The sequence below is a fragment of the Trichomycterus rosablanca genome, chromosome 2 (genome assembly GCF_030014385.1).
Source record: "Trichomycterus rosablanca isolate fTriRos1 chromosome 2, fTriRos1.hap1, whole genome shotgun sequence".
Lineage (NCBI taxonomy): Eukaryota > Metazoa > Chordata > Actinopteri > Siluriformes > Trichomycteridae > Trichomycterus > Trichomycterus rosablanca.
In genome coordinates this window covers 12,654,596-12,679,407 of record NC_085989.1, presented here as the reverse complement: position 1 = coordinate 12,679,407, position 24,812 = coordinate 12,654,596, and the positions used below count along the sequence as shown (strand labels likewise).

Sequence of the window (24,812 nt, the reverse complement as noted above, 5' to 3'; positions counted from 1 at the left end):
AGAGTGTGAGAGCTGTACTACTAAATTGAACACACCTGCTCCCTATGCACACCTGAGACCTAGTAACACTAACGAGTCACATGACATTTTGGAGGGAAAATGACAAGCAGTGCTCAATTTGGACATTTAGGGGTGTAGTCTCTTAGGGGTGTACTCACTTTTGTTGCCGGTGGTTTAGACATTAATGGCTGTATATTGAGTTATTTTGAGGGAAGAATAAATTTACACTGTTATATAAGCTGCACACAGACTACTTTTCATTGTGTCAAAGTGTCATTTTGTCAGTGTTGTCCCATGAAAAGATATACTTAAATATCTGCAGAAATGTGAGGGGTGTACTCACTTTTGTGATACACTGTATATATTCTACATATACACCGATCAGCCATAACATTAAAACCACCTCCTTGTTTCTACACACATTGTCCATTTTATCAGCTCCACTTACCATATAGAAGCACTTTGTAGTTTACAATTACTGACTGTAGTCCATCTGTTTCTCTGCATGCTTTGTTAGCCCCCTTTCATGCTGTTCTTCAATGGTCAGGACCCCCACAGGACCACTACATTATTATTTGGGTGGTGGCTCATTCTCAGCACTGCAGTGACACTGACATGGTGGTAGTGTATTAGTGTGTGTTGTGCTGGTATGAGTGGATAAGACACAGCAATGTTGATTTTAAACACCTCACTGTCACTGCTGGACTGAGAATAGTTCACCAACCAAAAATATCCAGCCAACAGCGCCCCGTGGGCAGCGTCCTGTGACCACTGATGAAGGTCTAGAAGATGACCAACTGAAACAGCAGCAATAGATGGGTGATCATCTCTGACTTTACATCTACAAGGTGGACCAACTAGGTAGGAGTGTCTAACAGAGTGGACAGTGAGTGGACATGGTATTTAAAAACTTCAGCAGCGCTGCTGTGTCTGATCCACTCATACCAGCAAAACACACACTAACACACCACCATCATGTCAGTGTCTCTGCAGGGCTGAGAATGATCCACCACCTAAATAATACCTGCTCTGTGGTGGTCTTGTGGGGGTCCTGACCATTGGAGAACAGCAGATTAAAAAAAGTATGTAGAGAAACAGATGGACTACAGTCAATAATTGTACAGGGTGGGCCATTTATATGGATACACCTAAATAAAATGGGAATGGTTGGTGATATTAACTTCCTGTTTGTGGCACATTAGTATATGGGAGGGGGAAAACTTTTCAAGATGGGTGGTGACAGTGGCGGCCATTTTGAAGTCGGCCATTTTGGATCCAACTTTAGTTTTTTCAATGGGAAGAGGGTCATGTGACACATCAAACTTATTGAGAATTTCACAAGAAAAACAATGGTGTGCTTGGTTTTAACGTAACTTTATTCTTTCATGAGTTATTTACAAGCTTCTCTTTGTTTACAGCCATTGACATGTCGCAGAGGTTAACACGTGAGGAGCGGATAGAAATTGTGTTGATGTCTGGTGAACGCAGTACCCGGGTCATTGCAGCAGATTTCAATGCAAGACACCCTACGAGACCACCCATCTCCCATGCTACAGTTAGCAAACTGCTTGCCAAGTTTCGTGAAACTGGTTCAGTGTTGGATTTGCCAAAATGTGGACGCATGAAAACTGTCACTAATGAAGAAACATCAGTGGCTGTCCTAGCTTCATTCAGCAAGAGCCCACAGCATAGCACTCGCCGCATGTCACTGGAGAGTGACATCAGTCGAACATCCCTTCGGCGGATATTAGCTACTCACAAATGGCACCCTTACAAACTCCAGCTGCTGCAGCATCTCAACGAGGATGACCCAGATCGGCGCACTGAATTTGCAGAATGGGCAAAACAAAAATTGGAACAGGACCCTCAGTTTACACAGAACATTTTGTTCAGTGATGAGGCAAACTTTTATGTGAATGGTGAAGTTAACAAACAAAACCACCGCTATTGGTCTGACACTAACCCACATTGGATAGATCCCTCCAAGACTGTTGGAACACAAACATTGATGGTATGGTGTGGTATATGGGGTACAAAGATAGTGGGGCCATTCTTCATCAATGGAAACCTCAAGGCCACTGGATATTTGAAATTGCTACATGATGATGTGTTTCCCTCTTTATGCACTGAAGCTGGCACGTTCCCTGAGTTTTTCCAGCAAGATGGTGCACCACCACATTATGGGTGTCAGGTCCGAGCATTCCTAGATGAACAGTTTCCTGGAAAGTGGATTGGTCATCGTGGGCCAGTTGAATGGCCCCCAAGGTCTCCCGATCTGACCCCCTTAGACTTTTATCTTTGGGGTCATCTGAAGGCAATTGTCTATGCTGTGAAGATATGAGATGTGCAGCACCTGAAACTACGGATACTGGAAGCCTGTACTAGCATTTCTTCTGCGGTGTTGCTATCAGTGTGTGAAGAATGGGAGAAGAGGGTTGAATTGACAATCCAACACAATGGGCAGCACTTTGAACACATTTTATAAGTGGTCAGAAACTTGTAAATAACTCATGAAAGAATAAAGTTACGTTACGTTTCTTGTGAAATTCTCAATAAGTTTAATGTGTCACATGACCCTCTTCCCATTGAAAAAACTAAAGTTGGATCCAAAATGGCCGACTTCAAAATGGCCACCATGGTCACCACCCATCTTGAAAAGTTTTCCCCCTAACTATAACTAATAACTAATGTGCCACAAACAGGAAGTTAATATCACCAACCATTCCCATTTTATTTAGGTGTATCCATATAAATGGCCCACCCTGTAGAACTTCAAAGTGCTTCTATATGGTAAGTGGAGCTGATTTAATGGACTGAGAGTGTAGAAACAAGGAGGTGGTTTTAATGTTATGGCTGATCAGTGTATATCTATATATAGTGTGGATAATGTGTTGGGAGGTTAGCTCCATGGTAATTTCATGTTCGTCCTGACCAGCTGATAGATTGGAGCGGGCTTCTCCAACCTCCCATCTATTCAAAGTAGCCACAGCCACCACTCCCATCAAACACAAGGATCACTTTCTTCGCACAACACGGGCACCTCAGGCCAAACAAGGTGCCTTATTCATCCAACTTTTAACAAGCAGCATGAGGGGGCTGAGGACCTATTCTACTTAGAGGTCCTCACAGGGATCATAATGTATTGTAAAATAACGTCAGATATTATTAATTATAACATCATTATTGTAATTTAAATGCTATAATTTTATTCAACTGTAGAATTGAGAAAATCATTAAACAATTATTTTGCACAATCATCTCAGAACTCAAATGCGTGTTAGATGTGCTCTAAGTGTGCGTAGATTCTGTTTTTATCTAAAAACAAACCTCAATTTAGAAAATATTGATGGTTTTAAGAAGAAATATCTTAAGAACAGTTGATAAACGAGGCCCAATAACTAACAACTCAAAAATACCTCTACAGTCAAATGAGCAATGATGGCTCTCTGATGGCCTTCCAAAGTCTCTAAAGCAATCTGTGCAATCTCTGCTTCAGACTTCCCCATAAACATCTGACATGCCGCTGCCAACATCTGCTTATTCTGTCCCTGAATTTTCATCTGGAATACAAAGCAATGGTATTAAATATGTTTCTGTCTAGTAATAAATACATACATTGGACATACAGTTGATACAAAAAGTCTACACACCCCTGTTATAGTGCCAGGTTTTTGTAATGTAAAAAATTATTCCTTTCAGAACTCTTTCCACATATTATGTGACATATCTGTACAATTTAATTGAAAACAAACTGAAATTTGAACAAAATGAATGGGGGGGGGGGCATATAGAGAAATATGAAGAAATATGCACAGAGAAATATAATATAAAATATAAAGAAATATGCACACCCTTAAACTAATACTTGTTGATGTACCTTTATGACAGCTTTCAGTCTTTTTGGAGAGGAGTCTATCAGCATGGCACTTCTTAACTTGGCAATCTTTGCCCACTCTTCGCTGGTGAAGGCATTATTTTGTTGGTATGGAAGTGGAAGTATGCTAAGAAAAAATTCTTCTATGTCTTTAGCTTTTTAACATAGGCCTAAAAGTTTTGTGCTAAAATTGACTGATATTTGGAACTGTTCATGATTCCCTTCATCTTGACTAAAGCCCCACTTCCAGTCAAAGAAAAACTAACCCAGTGCTACCACCACAATGTTTCACTGTGGGCATGGTGTTCTTTTGGGGATGTGCAGTGTTGTTTTTGTGCCAAATATACCTTTTGTAATTTTGTGTGATATTCAAAAAGTTCTTGTCAGATCAAAACACATTTTCTACACATGCTTTTAGCAGACGATGCAGGATTTTGCAAAATGTAGCAGTATGTTTCTAGCCACACTACCCTACAGTCCAGACATATAAAGAAAATGGGAGATTGTCACAAGTAGTACACAATGTGTGTGTATTTTTTTTTTTTTTTTCGAACTAAACAATTTCAGTCTGTTTTTCATTTGAACTGAAAAGGTCATGTTAAAGGTGGAAATAAATCTGAAACAATTTTTCTTGGTCTGATGGATGTGTAGACTTTTTATATTCACTGTAAACATGTTAAGTCAGCAATATTACAGTTTAGTAAATCAATATGTGGTGTCATTTTTAGAAAAAGGAAAAAACACCTGAGCAATGCCAGTCACAGAAATAGGTACGCCATGTCGAGTGTAAACTTTGTCACTCTTCACATTTAATGTCAATGTGTTCAGAGAAATCCTAAAAGGAAATATGAATTAGTTAACTCATTTGTACACACATAATTTACTAAACACACATACAAACATTGGTAATACCTCTGGATTTGTTGGATGCAGGGAAACACAAACACTCTTCCTCCAGATATCATGAGTGGAGGAGAGCGACAGAAACCTAACAAATATAAAAGCAAACACAACCAATCCAGTAAAAGAATATATTCATTCTTTATTTAAGATATTTAGATATATAAAAGAATATATTAAAAAAAAATCTAATATGAATTAATAAATGTTTTTATTACCCACCTGATACAACCATAGCCTCATTAGGACCACACGTGTAGAACATCTTCACACTAAGAAAAAGAAGAATACACAATTCTCTTATGCCTATTACACAATTATGGTAATAACTACCATCAGTACCAATAATAAATACATTTACTTTACAGGAGCAGACCAATCATTAGTATCAAATAATGGTAATTCAATATTTATAACAACAATGCTAATAACAACAAGTCAAAAGCTGTTTTGCAGCAGTGGAAGTGACTTAAGTTTTGGATATTGACGAATTTTACTGATTAGCTATAAACCCTCTATCGGGCGGCACATGGCTCAGTTGGTAGCACTGTCGCCTCACAGCAAAAAGGTCCTGGGTTCAATTTCCAGGTGGATCGGGCCAAGTCCTTTCTGTGTGGAGTTTGCATGTTCTCCCCATGTCTGCGTTTGTTTCCTCCGGGAGCTCCGGTTTCTTCCCACAGTCTAAAGACATGGAAGTGAGATGAATTGGAGATACTAAATTGTCCATGACTGTGTTTGACATTGAAGACTTGAACTGATAAATGTAATGTGTAACTACTGTACCTGTTCTGTCATGAATGTAACCATAGTGTATAACACATCACATTAAAATGCTAATAAATAAATAAATACACTCCTGTTTAAAAGGGGTGTTACAAAATTAAGTCAGCACTTTGACAATATTTCAGAATATAGTATATGGTCATTGTCATAAAAATGGCAACCGAAAACAAAGCAAGGCAGAGCACTATTTTCCTTGAGTTTTTGTAATAAAAATGTACAAAAAGCCAAGGTGTCAGTAATTACCTGCAACATCAAAAGTTACTTAGAACCTAAGGCAATTTCTTGACAGGAAAATATTTGGTAGAAGAGTCTCAAAAGCATCTAGCATCATGTCTAGTCCATTTAAACTATATAATGAATTAAATTTTAAAATTACACTTTGCACAGGGTAACTTTGCAGTGCTGTGATAAAGTATTTGCCCTCACCCAATTTATTTTTGCTCATTTTTAAATATTTCAGATCTCACAGATCAAATTTTAATATAATATAAACACAAGCAAAGACAAAATGCAGTTTTAACATTATCATTCAATTTATTAAAGACAAATATGTATTCAAAACCTAGATGTAAAAGTTATTGTTCCCTAAATATAATAACCACAAACATTTGTGCTAAGAATTTTACATAAACTGCCTGTTAGGCCTTTTAGCTTCTCAATGGGATATCATTCAGGAATTTGACCAATTCAGCTACTTGTAAAACCTTAAATTTGTTTCTTCAGAGCCATTTAGTGGTAGACTTGCTTGAGTGATTTGTTTCATTGTCCTGCTGCCCCTGAGCTTTAGATAACAAACTGATGGGTGCCCATTCTCCTTTGGGATTTTCTGAGGGAAGAATTCATGGTTCCATAAATTATAAATCATCCAAGTCTTGTGGAAAAAAGCAGCCCCAGACCATCACACTACCATCAGTTGTTATGATGTTGACAAATTCGAGGCAGGACTTGTGTTTTGCTTCCCTTTGGTCAGCAGTGGTTTGTGTTGTGCAGTTCTCCCACGGAGGGTGGCATGGTAACTCAGTGGGTAGTACTGTTACCCAAGATACCCAGGTGGAGCCGTTGGGGTCCTATCTGTCTGGATGTAGCAAGTTCTTCCCGTGTCTGAGTGGGTGTTCTCCGGGTGCTCTAGTTTTCTCCTCTCCCACAAGCCCAAAGACATGCAGTCAGGCAAGTAGAGGTGAACTAAAATTACCCTTTGTGTGTGTGTGTGTGTGTGTGTATGTGTGTGTGTGTGTGTGTGTTTGCCCCGTAATAGACTAGTAATCTGTCTGAAGTGTTTCCTATCTTTCACATCGGACCCACTGCAACCCTGAATAGAATCAGTGAATAAATGAATTCTCTCATGGATGCCATTTTGCTTAGCATCTTTATTATTGTACATCTGTATATATTGACTTTAACTTTTTGTCAATAATGTGGTTTGCTATAGTCCTAGAGTCTAAGAAATGATTTGGAACCCTTGTGAAAATGGTAGATTTTAATGACTTTGTTTTAAATCTGCTTTTGAATCTGTGGCTTTAAGTGCTGCTTTTGTGCTGAGACCTTCTAACCTGCTGCACATTGCCAGATGGGTTCTATTTAAGTGATGTTTAGATTAAAAAGGTCTGGGAATAATCATGCCTTGAAGTGGCTAGTGAAATTAAACCCAACTGTCAACTGAATATGGTAAACTGCTTGATTAAATAGTGTGGAAAAGTTTTTCACATAGGGCCAAGTACAGCTGCATAGCATTTCTCCTTCAATAAATAAATCAGTCATTTAAAAAAGCATTTTGTATACTTGTGTTATCCTGTGTCCAATATTAAGAGTAGTATAAAATATTTGCACTGCAATATATATAAACATCTACATTTTTATATAAACGCAGTTCCAAAGAAAATGTGACAATAAGTAAAATGCAAATAAAAGCATAAGGCAGTAATTTGTAAATGGTCTTTTACAAGTATTTCATTGAAATATAAATAAAGGATAATTAAGTTTTTTGTAAACACACTAATGAGCCAAAATGTCAGGACTACCCACCTGGTATGCTGTTAAAATAGCTCTCACTGAGACAAATAAGTCAAATAGACTCACTGAGACATGAACAAGAAATCAGACGGAGTCCTATTATATCTGGTATGATGACATTACCAGCAAGTCCTTCATTTTATTTAATTAGCAAGGTAAACTGTCCTACAGCCAAAGGAAATACATTTCCTTTCAATGTTTGGGGGTAGACAATAAACAGTAAAACATTTCTCAAGAGCAATTCCTAAAGGGGAGCACCAAATGGGCTACCAAAAGTACTGCTGAACAGGCTACAGATTTTAGTATGTTCAACCAATAATACCAAGAATGGCCTGTTGAGTAGAATAGTTGTCATCAAAAACAAGCTATAGACAACTATGCCACCAAATGTTTGGCAATTTATATATGTACAATACTTCTCAACTGCAACAGCATAAAATAAACAAACATAAATTAAATGTAAGTCAACCACACTGAATTGTAATAAAACTATGTGTAGTCAATGTAATAAAACTGTGTCGCACACTAAAACTAAAGCACAGTACAGTACTAGCATACTAAAACTTCTTTCTCTGTCAAAAAAGAAGACTAAACCAACCAAATCTATTTCTTCAGGTGATGCTGGATGTAACATACTCCTGGCAAATAATTTTCTTTTCTCTGTCATTTAACTGATGACAAATAGACCACTTTCACACACCAACTGCAAACTGTATCATAAATACAAGTCCAGCCTTTGTAAGAAACCAAACAGCTTAAAATTCTGTCAAAAATTCTGTGTCTCCTGCCTTCCTAGACATAGTTAGCTAGTTAGCTAACTTAGCTACAAAATAGGAGACTGCATGCTAATGGATCAAACAAAATACATTCTGATTATAGCTACAATTAATGTGTTTTATTCTTTTGATTGAAAGTTAAGCAAAAATGTGACACATGCTTAATTCTAAGTTACCCTTTGCTAAGTAGCTACTTCAGACACTCATACAGGGGACTAATATGTAGGGTCCAGCAAAAATATCATGTCTAAAACCTGCCCCTTGGAAGCTGAAACTAGGTCAAAGCTCTAGGTTGTTTAAAGAAAACAGGCAATAAAAGAGTATTATTTTATTAGTATTATTGTATTATTTTAGCTTTAATTGTATTAATAATTATAGACTAAACAAATAATAAAAGTAAACATTTCTATCATTTATAATGATAACCTCATGAAATTTTGTAAACATTAACATTCAAAATAAGTTAAGTTGGAGGCATGTTCAGCATTCATTCACTTCTTCACCTTTCATATTAAGGAGAATTTTTAATGGTTTGACACAGTTGCTTATTTAAATTATTTATTTATTTTGGATTTAATGCCCTGGTTAAACAAATATAATTAATGATAGGACAGGTGTTAGAGTTCGGTATGTATATTGTTTGCAGCATTTATATTTTGGGTCCATTTTATATTTTCATTTTTAATTGTTACGGCTGCAAGTTAACTTTTCTTATGTTGTCTTGGGTGATTTCCTTTATGGTTCCAGAAGTGTAGTTGCCGTCTTTCCTTTGTGTATGTGTAACAATAATGCTTGTATGAATAACTTGTCAATATGTTTTCCTTTGCATGCCCTTGGCTTACTGTTGATGTTTGGGTGTTTCTTGTATAGTTTGTTTGTGGTCTGTGTGCTCCATTCGGTTTGCCATTTGTCCCTGATATAGATATTTATGTATGTTGAGGGAATTTTGATGTTTGTTGAGTTGTCTTGATTTTTCCTTGGCTAGCTGGTCCACTTTTCATTTCCTGCTATTCCACTGTGTCCTGGTATCCAGCATAACCTTATATAGTATTTCTGGTCACTTAGTTTGTTGATTGTCCTTTGTATATTATTAATGATAGGGTGGTCTGGTGTGCATGTTTCTAGTGCTTTAGGACATGATTCTAAGTCTGTATATTATGATTTCGTGTTTTTGGATTGCTTCTGCATATTTTAAGGCCATATGTAGGGCATGGGCTTCTGTTGTATTCATGGACTATTGGTGTATTAATGGTGTATTATTTTGCACAGTGAGTTTCTAGGGTTGTTCATGGTACTGACTGTGTATTGTAAACCCAATTTTAGCCTTCTGAGTTCTAATGAGGGTGCTTGTGGTTCTATGTTAGGGCTTGGAATGAAAGATGTACAGTATGTCCCTAGTGCAACTTTAATGCCCAGGATTGTGTACAGACTTTTAGATAGGACCTTCGGGCTGATCCATATGTGAAACATCCACAGTCCAACTTTGCTCAAAGCAGTATTTCGTATATGCAAATCAGTATGAGGATACCAAGCGATATGAGACAATGCAAAACCACCTGCTGCACACCTTACAAAGGCATGGCTGTGGAAGAAGAGGGTACGGGTACTGGACTGGCCTGTCTGCAGTCCTGACCTGTCCCCAATAGAGAATGTGTGGAGAATTTTAAAATGAAAAATGCGACTACGACGACCCTGTACTGTTGCACATCAGGAAGAATAGGACAAAATAAAACCTGGAACACTAAATTGCTTGGTATCCTCGATGCCAAAACATTTTTAAGTGTGGTGAAAAATAATGGCAACTTTACAAATTGGTAAATGCTTTACTGTCCCAACTTTTTTGGAATCTGTTGCAGGCCTGAAATGCATAAATGGATGTTTATTAATAAATAAAATGAAGTTGACCAGACAAAACATGAAATATCTCAGGTTCATCCTGTCTGCAATGTAATAAAAGTCAAAGTTGTTTGCATTTTCCATGCCGTCCCAACTTTTTCTGATTATATATATATATATATATATATATATATATATATATACAATATAAATTTTTATATTGTTTTGTGTGTATATTGTATTGTCTGCATATTGTAGAGACCTACCAACAGCCGGAAATAAATTTTTTGTATGTGCAAACATACTTGGCGAATAAAGCTAATTCTGATTCTGATAAAGATTCAAGAGAATTAATGCATCACAGATTCCTCTTTTTACTGCATTTTACTAAATGTCCCAACTTATCTGGAAATGGGACCTGTAATTTTCAGATCCCAAGTCAACACAATTAACACTAAAATAACAGAATTTGATCTGTACTTTGCTCTCATGCTCTTCTCTCTCATGTTCTCTTTTTTAAAAATTATTGAATTTCATTTCCTCTAGTGTCGATTTGCACAGATTCTCATGTCTTCCAAATGAGATGTCAGTAAGGATGTGGACATGCACTAAATTCCACTATGCAATACTGCAAAACAAATTTGAATCCTGAGTTCCCAAACCATCATAAGTGTAATTAATGGGAAAGGTAATGTGTACATGGTTCTGCCTCTTTTTTATATTAACAACCTACAATTAAGTTGTAACCACTGCAAATCTTTGTACTGTTTTCAGTTTAAAAAAAGGTCCAAGACAATTTACAAATCAGATTCTTATTTTAAAAATGTTTCCAACTTTTTCTAAAAATGAGGTTTGTATTTTTAGTTATTTTAGTAACTAAATTTTAGTTTTTGATTTGTAATTAATTTTCAAAACAAAAAAAAGTTTTCACTCATGGGTTGGACATCATTGATGATTACGTGTAGATTGATGGGTAAAACAGCAATTATATTTATTTAAAATCAAATCCATAACACACAGGATGCAACAAGGGGTTTAAATACTTTTGGAATCCATTGTAGTTTTTAGGTTTTCCAGGACTTTTTGTCTGTGATGAGTATCATGCATTTTCCTGCTAGGGTTTCCAACAGATAACCCGGTTGTTTTCTTCCAATTCCCAAAAGCATGCTACAGTAACATGATTTCTTGAAATTGTGTGCCTAAAAGAGTAAATGAGTGTTGCCCTGCAGTTGTCCTTCTGGTGCCACCTGACTCACCGCAACAAGAGTTTCGTTCAAATAAATGTACCTCATCCCTTAACTCGTTATTCGAAATCATTATGGGTGTTAATTATTATTATAAAACGGATAGTTCCGGTCCTAAAATCTGATTGGCTGAGCCGCGTTTGAAGCCGTTGTAAAATCACATCATTCCATATTAATACGCCACTGAATAGAGAAAGTTAATGTTATTTTCGCCCTCATGTTGCCTAGCAACACTGTTAATCGGATTACCTTGCGTCGCGGAAGAATGCTTTATTGTAAGTTTATACACAATAAATACATTTATGATTAAACATTGTTGTATTTATTATATTTTATGTTGACCGCCGTTTTATAAAAGCAATAAGCCACTCGAGACCGTACGTTACTGTTACGATTTTAGCACGGGGAAAGAAGTTTCCCCGTGCTAAAATCACAGTAACGTACGGCCTCTCGTGGCTTATTGCTTTAGTAATTACTTATATTTTTAACTAAACAACTACAGTAAATGACTGGTGGAAGACCCAGTAAAACTGACCGAACATACGCAACATACACAGTAAAGTAATTCATTCTTCTATGATATTCTACATTTAATTGTTATTCCTAGGACACTGCACAGTTTTAAAATAATTTATTATAAACATTTAAGGTAGAATTAGCCCACCCCCACACTGGATTAAAGTCGGTAAATTTATATTTGTACAGAGTACTTTGAGGCAGACTACAAAATCGATGTCTGTCTTGCAAGAAGCATTAAGCATTATTCTTCTAATAGAATAATTACATTTACATACAATTCAAATGCTGCAGTGTGCTGCATTGTGTCTTCTTGTAGCTAGATACTGTTTATTTATTTTTTTAACTATTAAGTTATTCAACTACAGTAATTATCATATTACATTACATGACAACCGGTTTTTTTTTACAAGATGCGCAAAAACACGTAAATGTTTTTTTCGTTACAGCAACGTTCCATATTGCTTAAACACACAAGATTAAATAGTTTAATAGCTCACCAAGACACAGTCTGAATTCTCCGAGAGTAATTATGATTTTTTCCGAGAGGAGCGACAGCCTTTAATGCTTTATTAGATCCGTTCGACGTAGACGTTGTCCGGGTAATCTCTACTGCTAAAAAGCTCTACTATTAACGGTTCGATAACGCTGAGGTTTTGTACTGATCTGAGACCAGCTTGCGCAGACCCAGCTGTATAACCATAAACCTTTTAAAATAACTGATCCTGCATCAGGACGCACCCATACAAAGACCTTTAGATTTGTTAGCGCACGTCCATTTCTGCGCAAGCTCGCCATCTGCTGACTGGAGTACAGTCCTTGCAAATTAATTTTGTATTGCATTATTGTTCTACGTAGGTCCTGCCTACTCTGCCATTATTGGTCGATTGTGGACACGCCCGACACGCAACCATTAGTCAAACTGCTTCTCAATCATTACCTTCGCCACAATGACAATGGGGGAGGGGGGTTGTAGTTCTGTGGTGTTAGAATAAAAATGTGATGATAACTGAAAAAGAGTGTGACTGCAGACAAATTACATTCTGACTCTGTCATTGCCATGAACACTGTTAGTTCAACACTGCAGTTTACTGAACACTATAGTTCGGACTTGTTTGTACAGCACATCCCACAGATGCTCGATTGGATTGAGATCTGGAGAATTTGGAGGCCAAGTCAACACCTCAAATTTGTTGTTGTGCTTCTCAAACCATTCCTGAACCATTTTTGCTTTGTGGCAGGGTGCATTATCCTGCTGAAGGAGGCCACAGCCATCAGGGTATACTGTTTCCATGAAAGGGTGTACACGGTCTGCAACAATGCTTAGGTAGATGGTATGTGTCAAAGTAACATCCACATGGATGGCAGGACCCAAGGTTTCCCAGCAGAGCATTGCCCAAAGCATCACACTGCCTCCACCAGCTTGCCTTCTTCCCATAGTGCATCCTGGTGCCATGTGTTCCCCAGGTAAGTGATGCACACACACTCTGCCATCCACGTGATGTAAAAGAAAACATGATTCATCAGAGCAGGCCACTTTCTTCTATTGCTCCGTGGTCCAGTTCACGTGCCCATTGTTGGCACTTTCGGCGGTGGACAGGGGTCAGCATGGACACCCTGACTGGTCTGCAGTTAGGCAGCCCCATACACAACAAACTGTGATGCACTGTGTATTCTGACACCTTCTATCAGAACCAGCATTAACTTCTTCCACAATTTGAGCTACAGTAACTCTGTTGGATCGGACCACACGGGCCAGCCTTTGCTTCCCATGTGCATCAATGAGCCTTGGCCGCCCAGGACCCTGGACTACTTAGAAATCTTTTTTTTAGTTTGTAACAATTTTATTGTGTGGATAAAAATCTTTTAAGGTCCCGTTCCTATTCCCTATGTAAACCAAATGTAGATATATGTATTACATGTTTTTTCACGTTTTATTTAAAAAATATTTTGTCCCTTTTACACTGATAGCAAAAACTTCAAAATCATAAAGACGTCTGTAAATTATGCACTAAACCAAACTTAATTTAAAACAAAGTCTGAAATAATAGCGTTAGCAATTATATATCAATTAATCCTCAATTGATGTGAACTTTAAAAGGAAAACTGTTTCCAGTGTTTAAAGATGTTTGTTCCCAGATAGCATACGGATGTGGGCCACTTCTGGCAACGTTACGGCACTGCCGGCTCACTGCCGGCATCGGCAAACAGTATATGAGCCAAAAGTGGCCCACATATAGGAAATGCTTATATGGTCCACATGTCCCAAAACACATCTGGCAAAGACATGGCACCACTGGCAAACTAAGTGAGCCAGTAATACTGGCTCTTATATTAAAAATGGATTCAGCACATTAGTAAATTAAACATAATATAATAAGTCAGTTCAACAAAAAAAAATAAGTTTGTTACATTTGCTTTGAGTTTGGGCAACTTAAAAAGACATTATTTTAGACAAACTTAAAATTGTAAACTTTTTCAACGCATTATTTTTGCTTTAGTACAACATCATACCAATTTTGAGTTGAGCCGACTAAAATATCTGAGTTGTTTGAATAAAGCAAAGAAGAGAAGAGCATCAGAAGCTCTACGTTCTGTGACTGCGCATGCGCACTTCTCCGAGTTGAGTTGTAACGGACGAGGACGACGCTGAAGTTTTGGATTTTGTCCTGAGGTAGGTATTCAGCTATTCAACATAATACAAGTTATGTTTAAAACTTAACAAATGCATAAACAATAAACTGACTGAATAATGAGTGGAATTACTAGCATTTTAGTTTCACGTATTTTCTCAACCAAAATTTCAAATATTGTATGGCAGACGAGTGCGAGTTCTTTTCAAATTGTTAATTTATATAAAGGTGTACAAGTGTAATCTATTTGCAAATTTGGGCTTGTCGGTGACAATTTAACCATTTTCGGTACACAGAGAGCGATGTTAGCTGACATGCTAGCGGGTTATGATGCCCATTTGTTTGAATGGCCTGGGGCTAACTGTGTTAGCTTAATAAGCTAAACTTGTCTGTGGTACAGCACACCACAAAAATGTCTGTTACACTTAATTATGATGCGGTATGATTGTAAGTAAGCGGCTCATTTGATGTGATTTTCACGACTGTGAATTAGGTAGGGTCTTATTCATGGTATTCATAGTTAGCTATAGTTGCAAACTTTTAAACATTAATATGCTTATTGTCAATTTATTGGAATTTTGCTTACATACTTCAACTTTAGCTGATTTACTGTGCTTGTCTTAATTGATTATTAAACGAGAGCTAAATCATCATATTGTTTAAATGTAAATATATTAATTTAAAATTGTTTGTGTTTTTTATTGCAGATTAATATGCAATCCCAGTCCAGAAGTACTACTGAAACATTACAGATTGTGTCATTACCAAGAGCGCTCCTGGCCATTGCTGTGTTTGTATCCTGACTCTGCGTACCTGGAAAACTAGTTTGTTTATTGATGCTAATTATACTTTTGCTGGAGTGGCACAGGTTTATGGCTTAAAATAAATGTCTGTTGTGAAAGTCAAATAAACATTTCAATAAAATTTTCTTAAATTGTCTTAAATTTCTTTCATAGCTACTTGTTAAGAGCGTAACATATTCATTAAAATTTTTGTCATTTTGCAGATGCTTTTACTCAAATAGACTTACAATTGTGGCTGAATACAATACAAGCAATTGACGTTTAAGGGCCTTGCTCAGGGCCCCAACAGTGGCAACTTAGTGGTGGTGGCGCTTGAACCAGCATCTAGACCAGTACCTTAACCACTGAGCTACCAACTGCCAGTTCAGATATGTAAAAAACTTTTGCCTGTAAAAAACATTTAGTAACTGCTTTTTTGTAAAAAAAAAAAAACACAGTTTAGTAAACTAAAAGTAAAATGTTTAGTCAACCTTAAAAATCTAAAGGTTAAGCTGACTTGAAAATGTAAGGCAACCGGCTGCTGAATTACTTAAAAAAATTTAAGGCAATAGTTTGCATGGATCTTTCTATGTTGGTAGAACTTAAAAAAATGAGTTGGTACAACTTGAATTTGTAGTCCTTTATTTTGACTTTATTTAGTTGTGTTTATTACAAAACCTGAGTAGATTCAACTTAAAAATATTTAAGTTGACTCAACGTAGTGATTTTAGTTATACTGTGATAATTTATTTAAGTATATTTTAAGTGGCTTAGATAGGTTCCATTTACTTAATAAAACAGAAAGTTAATTCAACTCAAAAAGATCTATGCACACTATTGCCTTAATTTTTTAAAGTAATTTCAACACCACATTTTTTACAGTGTATGGCATGGTAACAGCCCAGTTGTTTTACATGTGGTTGAGTTGTGGGTCATTTCTGGCCCTGCTGGTTTAAAGGTGGCTGAGATGTGGCCCTTTTATGGCTGTAAAATGGCCGAGTTCCGGCAACCGCATCTGGCCCTCATCTGTGCCATCATTCCATGTGGTATGTGGGCCGCAAGTAAGTGCCGGTGTTCTGTCGATTTATCCTACCCATCGATTTGTCCTACCGAGCATGCGCACATCAGTTTTTAACTCGATGCGGGGAACGCCTATAATTCTGTGCTACCTTTGCCTATTTTATTTCTTGTAGCGGTTAATAACGTGTGGTTTCGTTTTAATTCTTTAAAAAGTTTAAAGTTTAAGTGTATGTAATGCCTTATATGACTTTAAAAAAAAAAAGCTATATAAAATATGCAAAGTGCTCAAATTAGCTGTACTTGATTGATTACAGTTGAATAACTGTTTATCTAATAACGCTGTGTGTTAATGTTTTATTTAACCATGGTAATTTGATAATATGTACAGTTAAGGTTGTGTAAAGTTTAAAGTTGAGTTTAAAGTTAATTACTGAGGGAATATGTTGAGCATTTATTACGTGTTTTATGTACTTAGCTATTGGTATGTGTAAAACTATTTTGTTGCTGCTCCCTTGTCAGTTCAGTTCTAATTATTTGAGATTAAGATATCCCTCATAGAGGGTTAGAATATTATTTACTACAAAATGTTTTGTATTTATATTACAGATCTGTAATATATATACAGTATATATATATATACAGTATATATATACAGTATATATATACAGTGTATCACAAAAGTGAGTACACCCCTCACATTTCTGCAGATATTTAAGTATATCTTTTCATGGGACAACACTGACAAAATGACACTTTGACACAATGAAAAGTAGTCTGTGTGCAGCTTATATAACAGTGTAAATTTATTCTTCCCTCAAAATAACTCAATATACAGCCATTAATGTCTAAACCACTGGCAACAAAAGTGAGTACACCCCTTAGTGAAAGTTCCTGAAGTGTCAATATTTTGTGTGGCCAACATTATTTCCCAGAACTGCCTTAACTCTCCTGGGCATGGAGTTTACCAGAGCTTCACAGGTTGCCACTGGAATGCTTTTCCACTCCTCCATGACGACATCACGGAGCTGGCGGATATTCGAGACTTTGCGCTCCTCCACCTTCCGCTTGAGGATGCCCCAAAGATGTTCTATTGGGTTTAGGTCTGGAGACATGCTTGGCCAGTCCATCACCTTTACCCTCAGCCTCTTCAATAAAGCAGTGGTCGTCTTAGAGGTGTGTTTGGGGTCATTATCATGCTGGAACACTGCCCTGCGACCCAGTTTCCGGAGGGAGGGGATCATGCTCTGCTTCAGTATTTCACAGTACATATTGGAGTTCATGTGTCCCTCAATGAAATGTAACTCCCCAACACCTGCTGCACTCATGCAGCCCCAGACCATGGCATTCCCACCACCATGCTTGACTGTAGGCATGACACACTTATCTTTGTACTCCTCACCTGATTGCCGCAACACATGCTTGAGACCATCTGAACCAAACAAATTAATCTTGGTCTCATCAGACCATAGGACATGGTTCCAGTAATCCATGTCCTTTGTTGACATGTCTTCAGCAAACTGTTTGCGGGCTTTCTTGTGTAGAGACTTCAGAAGAGGCTTCCTTCTGGGGTGACAGCCATGCAGACCAATTTGATGTAGTGTGCGGCGTATGGTCTGAGCACTGACAGGCTGACCCCCCACCTTTTCAATCTCTGCAGCAATGCTGACAGCACTCCTGCGCCTAGCTTTCAAAGACAGCAGTTGGATGTGACGCTGAGCACGTGCACTCAGCTTCGTTGGACGACCAACGCGAGGTCTTTTCTGAGTGGACCCTGCTCTTTTAAAACGCTGGATGATCTTGGCCACTGTGCTGCAGCTCAGTTTCAGGGTGTTGGCAATCTTCTTGTAGCCTTGGCCATCTTCATGTAGCGCAACAATTCGTCTTTTAAGATCCTCAGAGAGTTCTTTGCCATGAGGTGCCATGTTGGAACTTTCAGTGACCAGTATGAGAGAGTGTGAGAGCTGTACTACTAAATTGAACACACCTGCTCCCTATGCACACCTGAGACCTAGTAACACTAACAAATCACATGACATTTTGGAGGGAAAATGACAAGCAGTGCTCAATTTGGACATTTAGGGGTGTAGTCTCTTAGGGGTGTACTCACTTTTGTTGCCGGTGGTTTAGACATTAATGGCTGTATATTGAGTTATTTTGAGGGAAGAATAAATTTACACTGTTATATAAGCTGCACACAGACTACTTTTCATTGTGTCAAAGTGTCATTTTGTCAGTGTTGTCCCATGAAAAGATATACTTAAATATCTGCAGAAATGTGAGGGGTGTACTCACTTTTGTGATACACTGTATATATATATATTATACACACTATATTGCCAAAAGAACTCGCCTTCACATGCATATGAACTTAAGTTCATCCTAAAAAACTTACCATATAGAAGCACTTTGTAGTTTTACAATTACTGACTGTAGTCCATCTCTTTCTCTACATGCTTTGTTGGCCTCTTTCATGCTGTTTTTCAATGGTCAGGACCCCCACAGAGCAGGTATTATTTAGGTGGTGGATCATTCTGACACTGACATGGTGGTGGTGTGTTAGTGTGTGTTGTGCTGGTATGAGTGGATCAGACACAGCAGTGCTGCTGGAGTTTTAAAATACCGTGTCCACTCACTGTCCACTCTATTAGACACTCCTACCTAGTTGGTCCACCTTGTAGATGTAAAGTCAGAGATGATCGCTCATCTATTGCTGCTGTTTGAGTCGGGGATCTTCTAGACCTTCATCAGTGGTCACAGGATGCTGCCCACGGGGCGCTGTTGGCTGGATGTTTTTGGTTGTTGGACGATTTTCAGTCCAGCAGTGACAGTGAGGTGTTTAAAAACTCCAACAGCGCTGCTGTGTCCGATCCACTCATAGCAGCACAACACACACTAACACACCACCACCATGTCAGTGTCACTGCAGTGCTGAGAATGATCCACCACCTAAATAATACCTGCTCTGTGGTGGTCCAGAACAGGGTGAAAGCAGGTTAAAAAGTATGTAGAGAAACATATGGACTACAGTCAGTAATTGTAGAACTAAAAAGTGCTTCTACATGGTAAGTTTTTCAGGATGAACTCAAGTTCATATGCATGTATAAATAACAGCTGGAGGTGTTATTGTTATTGAACATTTTAAACTAGTTAGAATTTGCTAAACCAGTTTGTAACTTTTGCCAATGTCTCCATCAATTAATAGGAATTATGAAGCCAAGGCAACTTCATGACAGCAGGGCTGAGTGGTGATTTACGACAATGCAAAGGATTACTGATTACTGCATAAGTTGCTCCATGCTGCAAGACAGAGCTGACAAGAGCATGATTGAAATTGTAAATATTTAGAGCAGCTATATTATACAGATTTCATCTAATTTTACCTTTATTATTAAAAAGTCAACATTATTTACTGATTTGTACAGCATTGTTACCTGTTTTTCTCGGGTGCAGTAGATGGGTACATTTTAATGTGCAGAATTTACACCCGAACTACATATGTAAAAAATGTAGACATTAATCCTCCAGAGACTCAGGATGTGTTGTTGTTGTTGTTAATAAACTAGTTTAACAATTACACAATTATTTGAGATGTATGGGCCACATAGTGGCTCAGTGGGTAGCATTGTCGATTCACAGCAAGAAGGTCCTGGGCTCGATTTACAGGTGTGTTCTTTCTTTGTGGAATTTGCATGTTCTCCCATGTCTATGTGGGGGTTTTTTCCGGGTGCTCCGGTTTTCTCCCACAGTCCAAAGACATGCAAGTGAGGTGAATTGGAGATACAAAATTGTCTATGACTCTGTTTGATATTAAACAGAATTGATAAATCTTGTGTAATGAATAACTACCGTTCCTGTCATGAATGTAATCAACATGATGTTAAAATCCTAATAAATTTTTTTTTAGATATATGTCTGAGAGACAGGTCAATGAATCAAGTGTGCTACCCATCGTTTTTAATGATCTAGACCTATCGAGATGTGCTACCACTAATTATAATAATATATAGAGCTATCGAGATGTGCTACCACTAATTATAATAATATATAGAGCTATCGAGATGTGCTACCTATAGTTTATAATAATATATAGAGCTATCGAGATGTGCTACCACTAATTATAATAATATATAGACCTATCGAGATGTGCTACCACTAATTATAATAATATATAGACCTATCGAGATGTGCTACCACTAGTTATAATACGATATAGACCTATCGAGATGTGCTACCTATAGTTTATAATAATATACAGACCTATCGAGATGTGCTACCACTAATTATAATAATATATAGACCTATCGAGATGTGCTACCTATAGTTTATAATAAGATTTAGAGCTATCGAGATGTGCTACCTATAGTTTATAATAAGATACAGACCTATCGAGATGTGCTACCTATAGTTTATAATAATATATAGACCTATCGAGATGTGCTACCACTAATTATAATAATATACAGACCTATCGAGATGTGCTACCTATAGTTTATAATAATATATAGACCTATCGAGATGTGCTACCACTAATTATAATAATATACAGACCTATCGAGATGTGCTACCACTAATTATAATAATATACAGACCTATCGAGATGTGCTACCTATAGTTTATAATAATATACAGACCTATCGAGATGTGCTACCACTAATTATAATAAGATACAGACCTGTCGAGATGTGCTACCACTAATTATAATAATATATAGACCTATCGAGATGTGCTACCACTAGTTATAATACGATATAGAGCTATCGAGATGTGCTACCTATAGTTTATAATAATATACAGACCTATCGAGATGTGCTACCACTAATTATAATAAGATACAGACCTATCGAGATGTGCTACCTATAGTTTATAATAAGATAAACATAATTTTAATAAGAATAGATCGATAAAACTTAAATATTTACTACAGGAATACATTTCGATAGGGTAGGACAAATCGACAGATAGATCTATAAATCTGCGCTACGGTAGGAAATTTCGATAGGGTAGGACAAATCGACAGAACACCGGACGTGGCCCAGATTCGGGCCATATCAAATTTGCTATCTGGGTTTGATCGAACTGAAATTGTATTTGGTCAGTTTAGTATATAAGCACTAGGAATTGTTTTATAATAAAATCTGTATTATCTTTGTAGCGAAATGTTCTGTATTAACAAATTGTATTGATTTTTGAACTACCAGGATGCAACTTTAACAGTTTTCGGGGTTAAAACAAGATAATGGTTTTTTCGCGAAAAGTAGGCTCATAGCTCCCTCTAGAGGTCGTACATAGTGGGAGTTTTGTGATGAAGAAAAAATAAAAAATCTTTGTTGAAGGGGCGTGAGAAAATTTGGAAAAGGATGCTAAAGTTTTATTGTCTAGATCCACAAAAAAAGCATGTCTTCTTTCACAGCGAAAAAGTCATTGTCCCGTTGTTACTGTTGTATTAAGTTATGATTAAATATATAGTGAATAAACATTTGATTCATTGTAAATTCGCTGCTGTTTGTGTGGTACTAGATGTGAGTGCTCTACACCAGCCACTATGGCCTATTCATAAAGGTTAGACAATACCTAGAATGTCACCCCTGCAGAAGGAGGAAGACAGAGCGTTACCTAAACACGTTAAATGGTAAGGCATTAGCAAAGTCATATTATGCAAGTTTGAAATCGATAAAGAGACTTGTACACTGAGGTTTCGTTCAAAAGTCATTCCAATGGAGAAACACCAAAAGAACTGGTCGCTGGACACAAGGACCTGTACAAAAAATGAATGACCCTGAAACGACATACAAAAGATGAAATTACAGATGTTACTATCCTACAGCAGTTCCTAAGAGTCAACACTAAGCTAGAACCTAGAACGTAACCCCACATTAGCAAACCAAACTGAAGAACTTGCAGAAACCTTATATCAGCCAGATGAGGCCCTAGTGGTAAAAATACAGATCCCCTAGTGTATATTAAAGAGACTAGTTCTACTACAAAAACAACAAGAAGCTTGCCCAATGTAATGCCAAAATGAATAAATAAACTATAAATATCATGTTATAGTTGCAGTGGACATAAGTCTAAGGAATGTTCAATACAGGGAGTTAACAGCACACATCTGTCCTATGCCCCTAGACTGAGGAATAGAACACCCAAATACATGCTAAATACTGATACGGTAATCCCGGTTAAAATCAAAAAAGTTTACAAGGCGCTAGTAGACTCAAGCTCTAGTTAACCACTAACCACTTCAGAGTGCATTGATTGTCGAAGGCTACACAGTGAAGCTAACATAAAACATAAGGTGCATACACAGATATGAAGCAGGAGTACTCCACTGCTAATTTAAAATTAGAAATTGATGGAAAGACTAACATATTAACAGTTTGTATAATGCAATACCAAAGTTATGACACTTCATTTTATGGGCTGGTCACACAGGTCAACAAAGAACCTTAGCTAAGACTGCTAGCAGGTTCTACTGGCGTAGACAATAAGGGAGTACTGTAAAGCCTACCCTGTGTGTCAGCTAGCAGTCCCTGTCTGACAAGGATAGCCAAAGACATCGTAGATCCATTAGAAAGTAGCAGGTCTAGCAACCGCTACATCCTAGTCCTCTGTGATTATGCAACCAGCTACCCAGAAGCATTCCCACTAGGGAAAGTAAAAACAAATAGTCAACTCACTTATCCACATATGCTCAAAAGTAGGCATACAAGGAACAAATTTCACCTCTAAATGAACAGGAGGAAGAACTGTTAAAACAATACTTCCCTGTGTCAGAATCCATAGACATCACACTGGATCTACAACACTTATCACAGTCACTGGTCACAGTACCTCAGTGGTTGTGCAGGGAAGAACCAGGGAGAATAGACAACACAACACACAACATCCGGCTGCAGTCTACTGAACCCATCCAGCAGATGTTTTACGGGATTCCAGCACGCCTCATCCCATACCTGAAAAAAGAGGCAGAGATAATGGTAAGACATGGGAGCATAGAGTCTTCAAAAAAGTGAATGGTGCAGTCTGGTGCGACCCAAGAAAGATGGTGGACTAAGATTCTGCATATACTTTTACAAGCTCAATTGAGATTTAGTGTTTGACCATCATCCAATAGGAAAATTGCTTCATGTGTCTGGTGATAGGGCAGTGATAGCTCAGTGGTTAAGGTACTGGACTAGTAATCAGAAGGTTGCCGGTTCAAACCCCACCACCACCAGGTTGCCACTGTTGGGCCCCTGAGCAAGGCCCTTAACCCTTGATTGCTCAAAAAATTGTGTTCAGTCATAATTCACCACCAGGTTGCCACTGTTGGGCCCCTGAGCAAGGCCCTTAACCCTTGATTGCTCAAAAAATTGTGTTCAGTCATAATTGTAAGTCGCTTTGAATAAAAAAGCGTCTGCTAAATGCCGAAAATGTAAATGTAAATGGTGGAGCATGCTGTCAGAGTCTCACCTTCAGTAAACTCCTTTTTTGACCAGTACCCTTGTGTAATTGTATTAACAAACATTCAAACTGCCTCTAGATTTCATGTCTTTGGTAATTACAACTCCAAGGTATGTAACAGACTTTTTACAGGAATACTAAAAATTGAGGTCACTGGTTAAAAACAGGAAATAGTTCACATTGACAATATTGAGGAGAAAGACTGAATAGCTTTTAAGAGGCATCCCTAAGAAACAATGTGGTATCATCCACCAGCTGACTAATAACTATAACTCTAATTACAATTTCTTTTAAAGAGATGGCTTTAACTTAAAAATTGACAAATTGATAGCTATAAAAAGAGGCATTCAGACAAAGGACATTTTTTTCTAACTCCACAGTTAAAGGGGATTATCCTGGGGATGTTCCATTACTTAATTGAACAGAGCTATTTCCATGTGTGTATAAATTTTACACTGATTTTCTAAAATAGTCACCAAAACCAAATGTACTTAGAGCTGTCATCATAAGTTCATGTTCAAAAGAATTCAAAAGCTTTATAAAAGTTTAAAAAAGCATAAAACTGTCATCTTGAATGAAGTCTAAGTAATACATTTACATGTTCAGCAGACGCTTTTATCCAAAGCGACTTACACAGTGAGCGGAACACAATGAGCAATTGAGGGTTAAGGGCCTTGCTCAGGTACCCAACGGTGGCAACTTGGTGGTGGCGGGGCTTGAACCGGCAACCTTCTGTTTACTAGTCCAGTACCTTAACCACTGAGCTATCACTGGCTATCACTAGCCCAAGTAATCTTATATCAATGATGAACTTATATCAATGATGCTGTCTAGAACAAATTTTAGTCTATTTAACAGTATAAGAGCAAGGATTTTAGAATCATAATTTAGAAGAAAGATTGTACACCAATTATCTAATGAAAGGTTATCTTTGTTAGATTTTGTAATCAGGATGATTAACCCCTGGCATAAAGAAGGGGAAGTTAACCTCTGTCAGT

The 24,812-nt window shown here is 37.5% G+C and overlaps 1 protein-coding gene across 2 annotated transcripts in view; it reads right to left on the bottom strand.

Moving 5' to 3' along the window:
* Positions 1–22,911, bottom strand: part of flot1a (flotillin 1a) — a 52,078-nt gene extending 29,167 nt beyond the window's left edge. The window contains exons 1-5 of one of the 2 annotated variants that reach the window (XM_062990127.1): positions 22,880–22,911; positions 4,997–5,046; positions 4,787–4,862; positions 4,619–4,709; positions 3,417–3,560 (exon numbers count right to left, since the gene is read on the bottom strand). In XM_062990127.1, coding sequence (XP_062846197.1) covers positions 3,417–3,560; positions 4,619–4,709; positions 4,787–4,862; positions 4,997–5,039 — 354 coding nt within the window. In that variant the 5' untranslated portion in view covers positions 5,040–5,046; positions 22,880–22,911. Of the gene's footprint in view, positions 1–3,416; positions 3,561–4,618; positions 4,710–4,786; positions 4,863–4,996; positions 5,047–12,439; positions 12,634–22,879 lie in introns of those variants that run through there. The other variant, XM_062990126.1, reaches the window with a different exon arrangement.
* Positions 22,912–24,812: the final 1,901 nt, after the last annotated feature.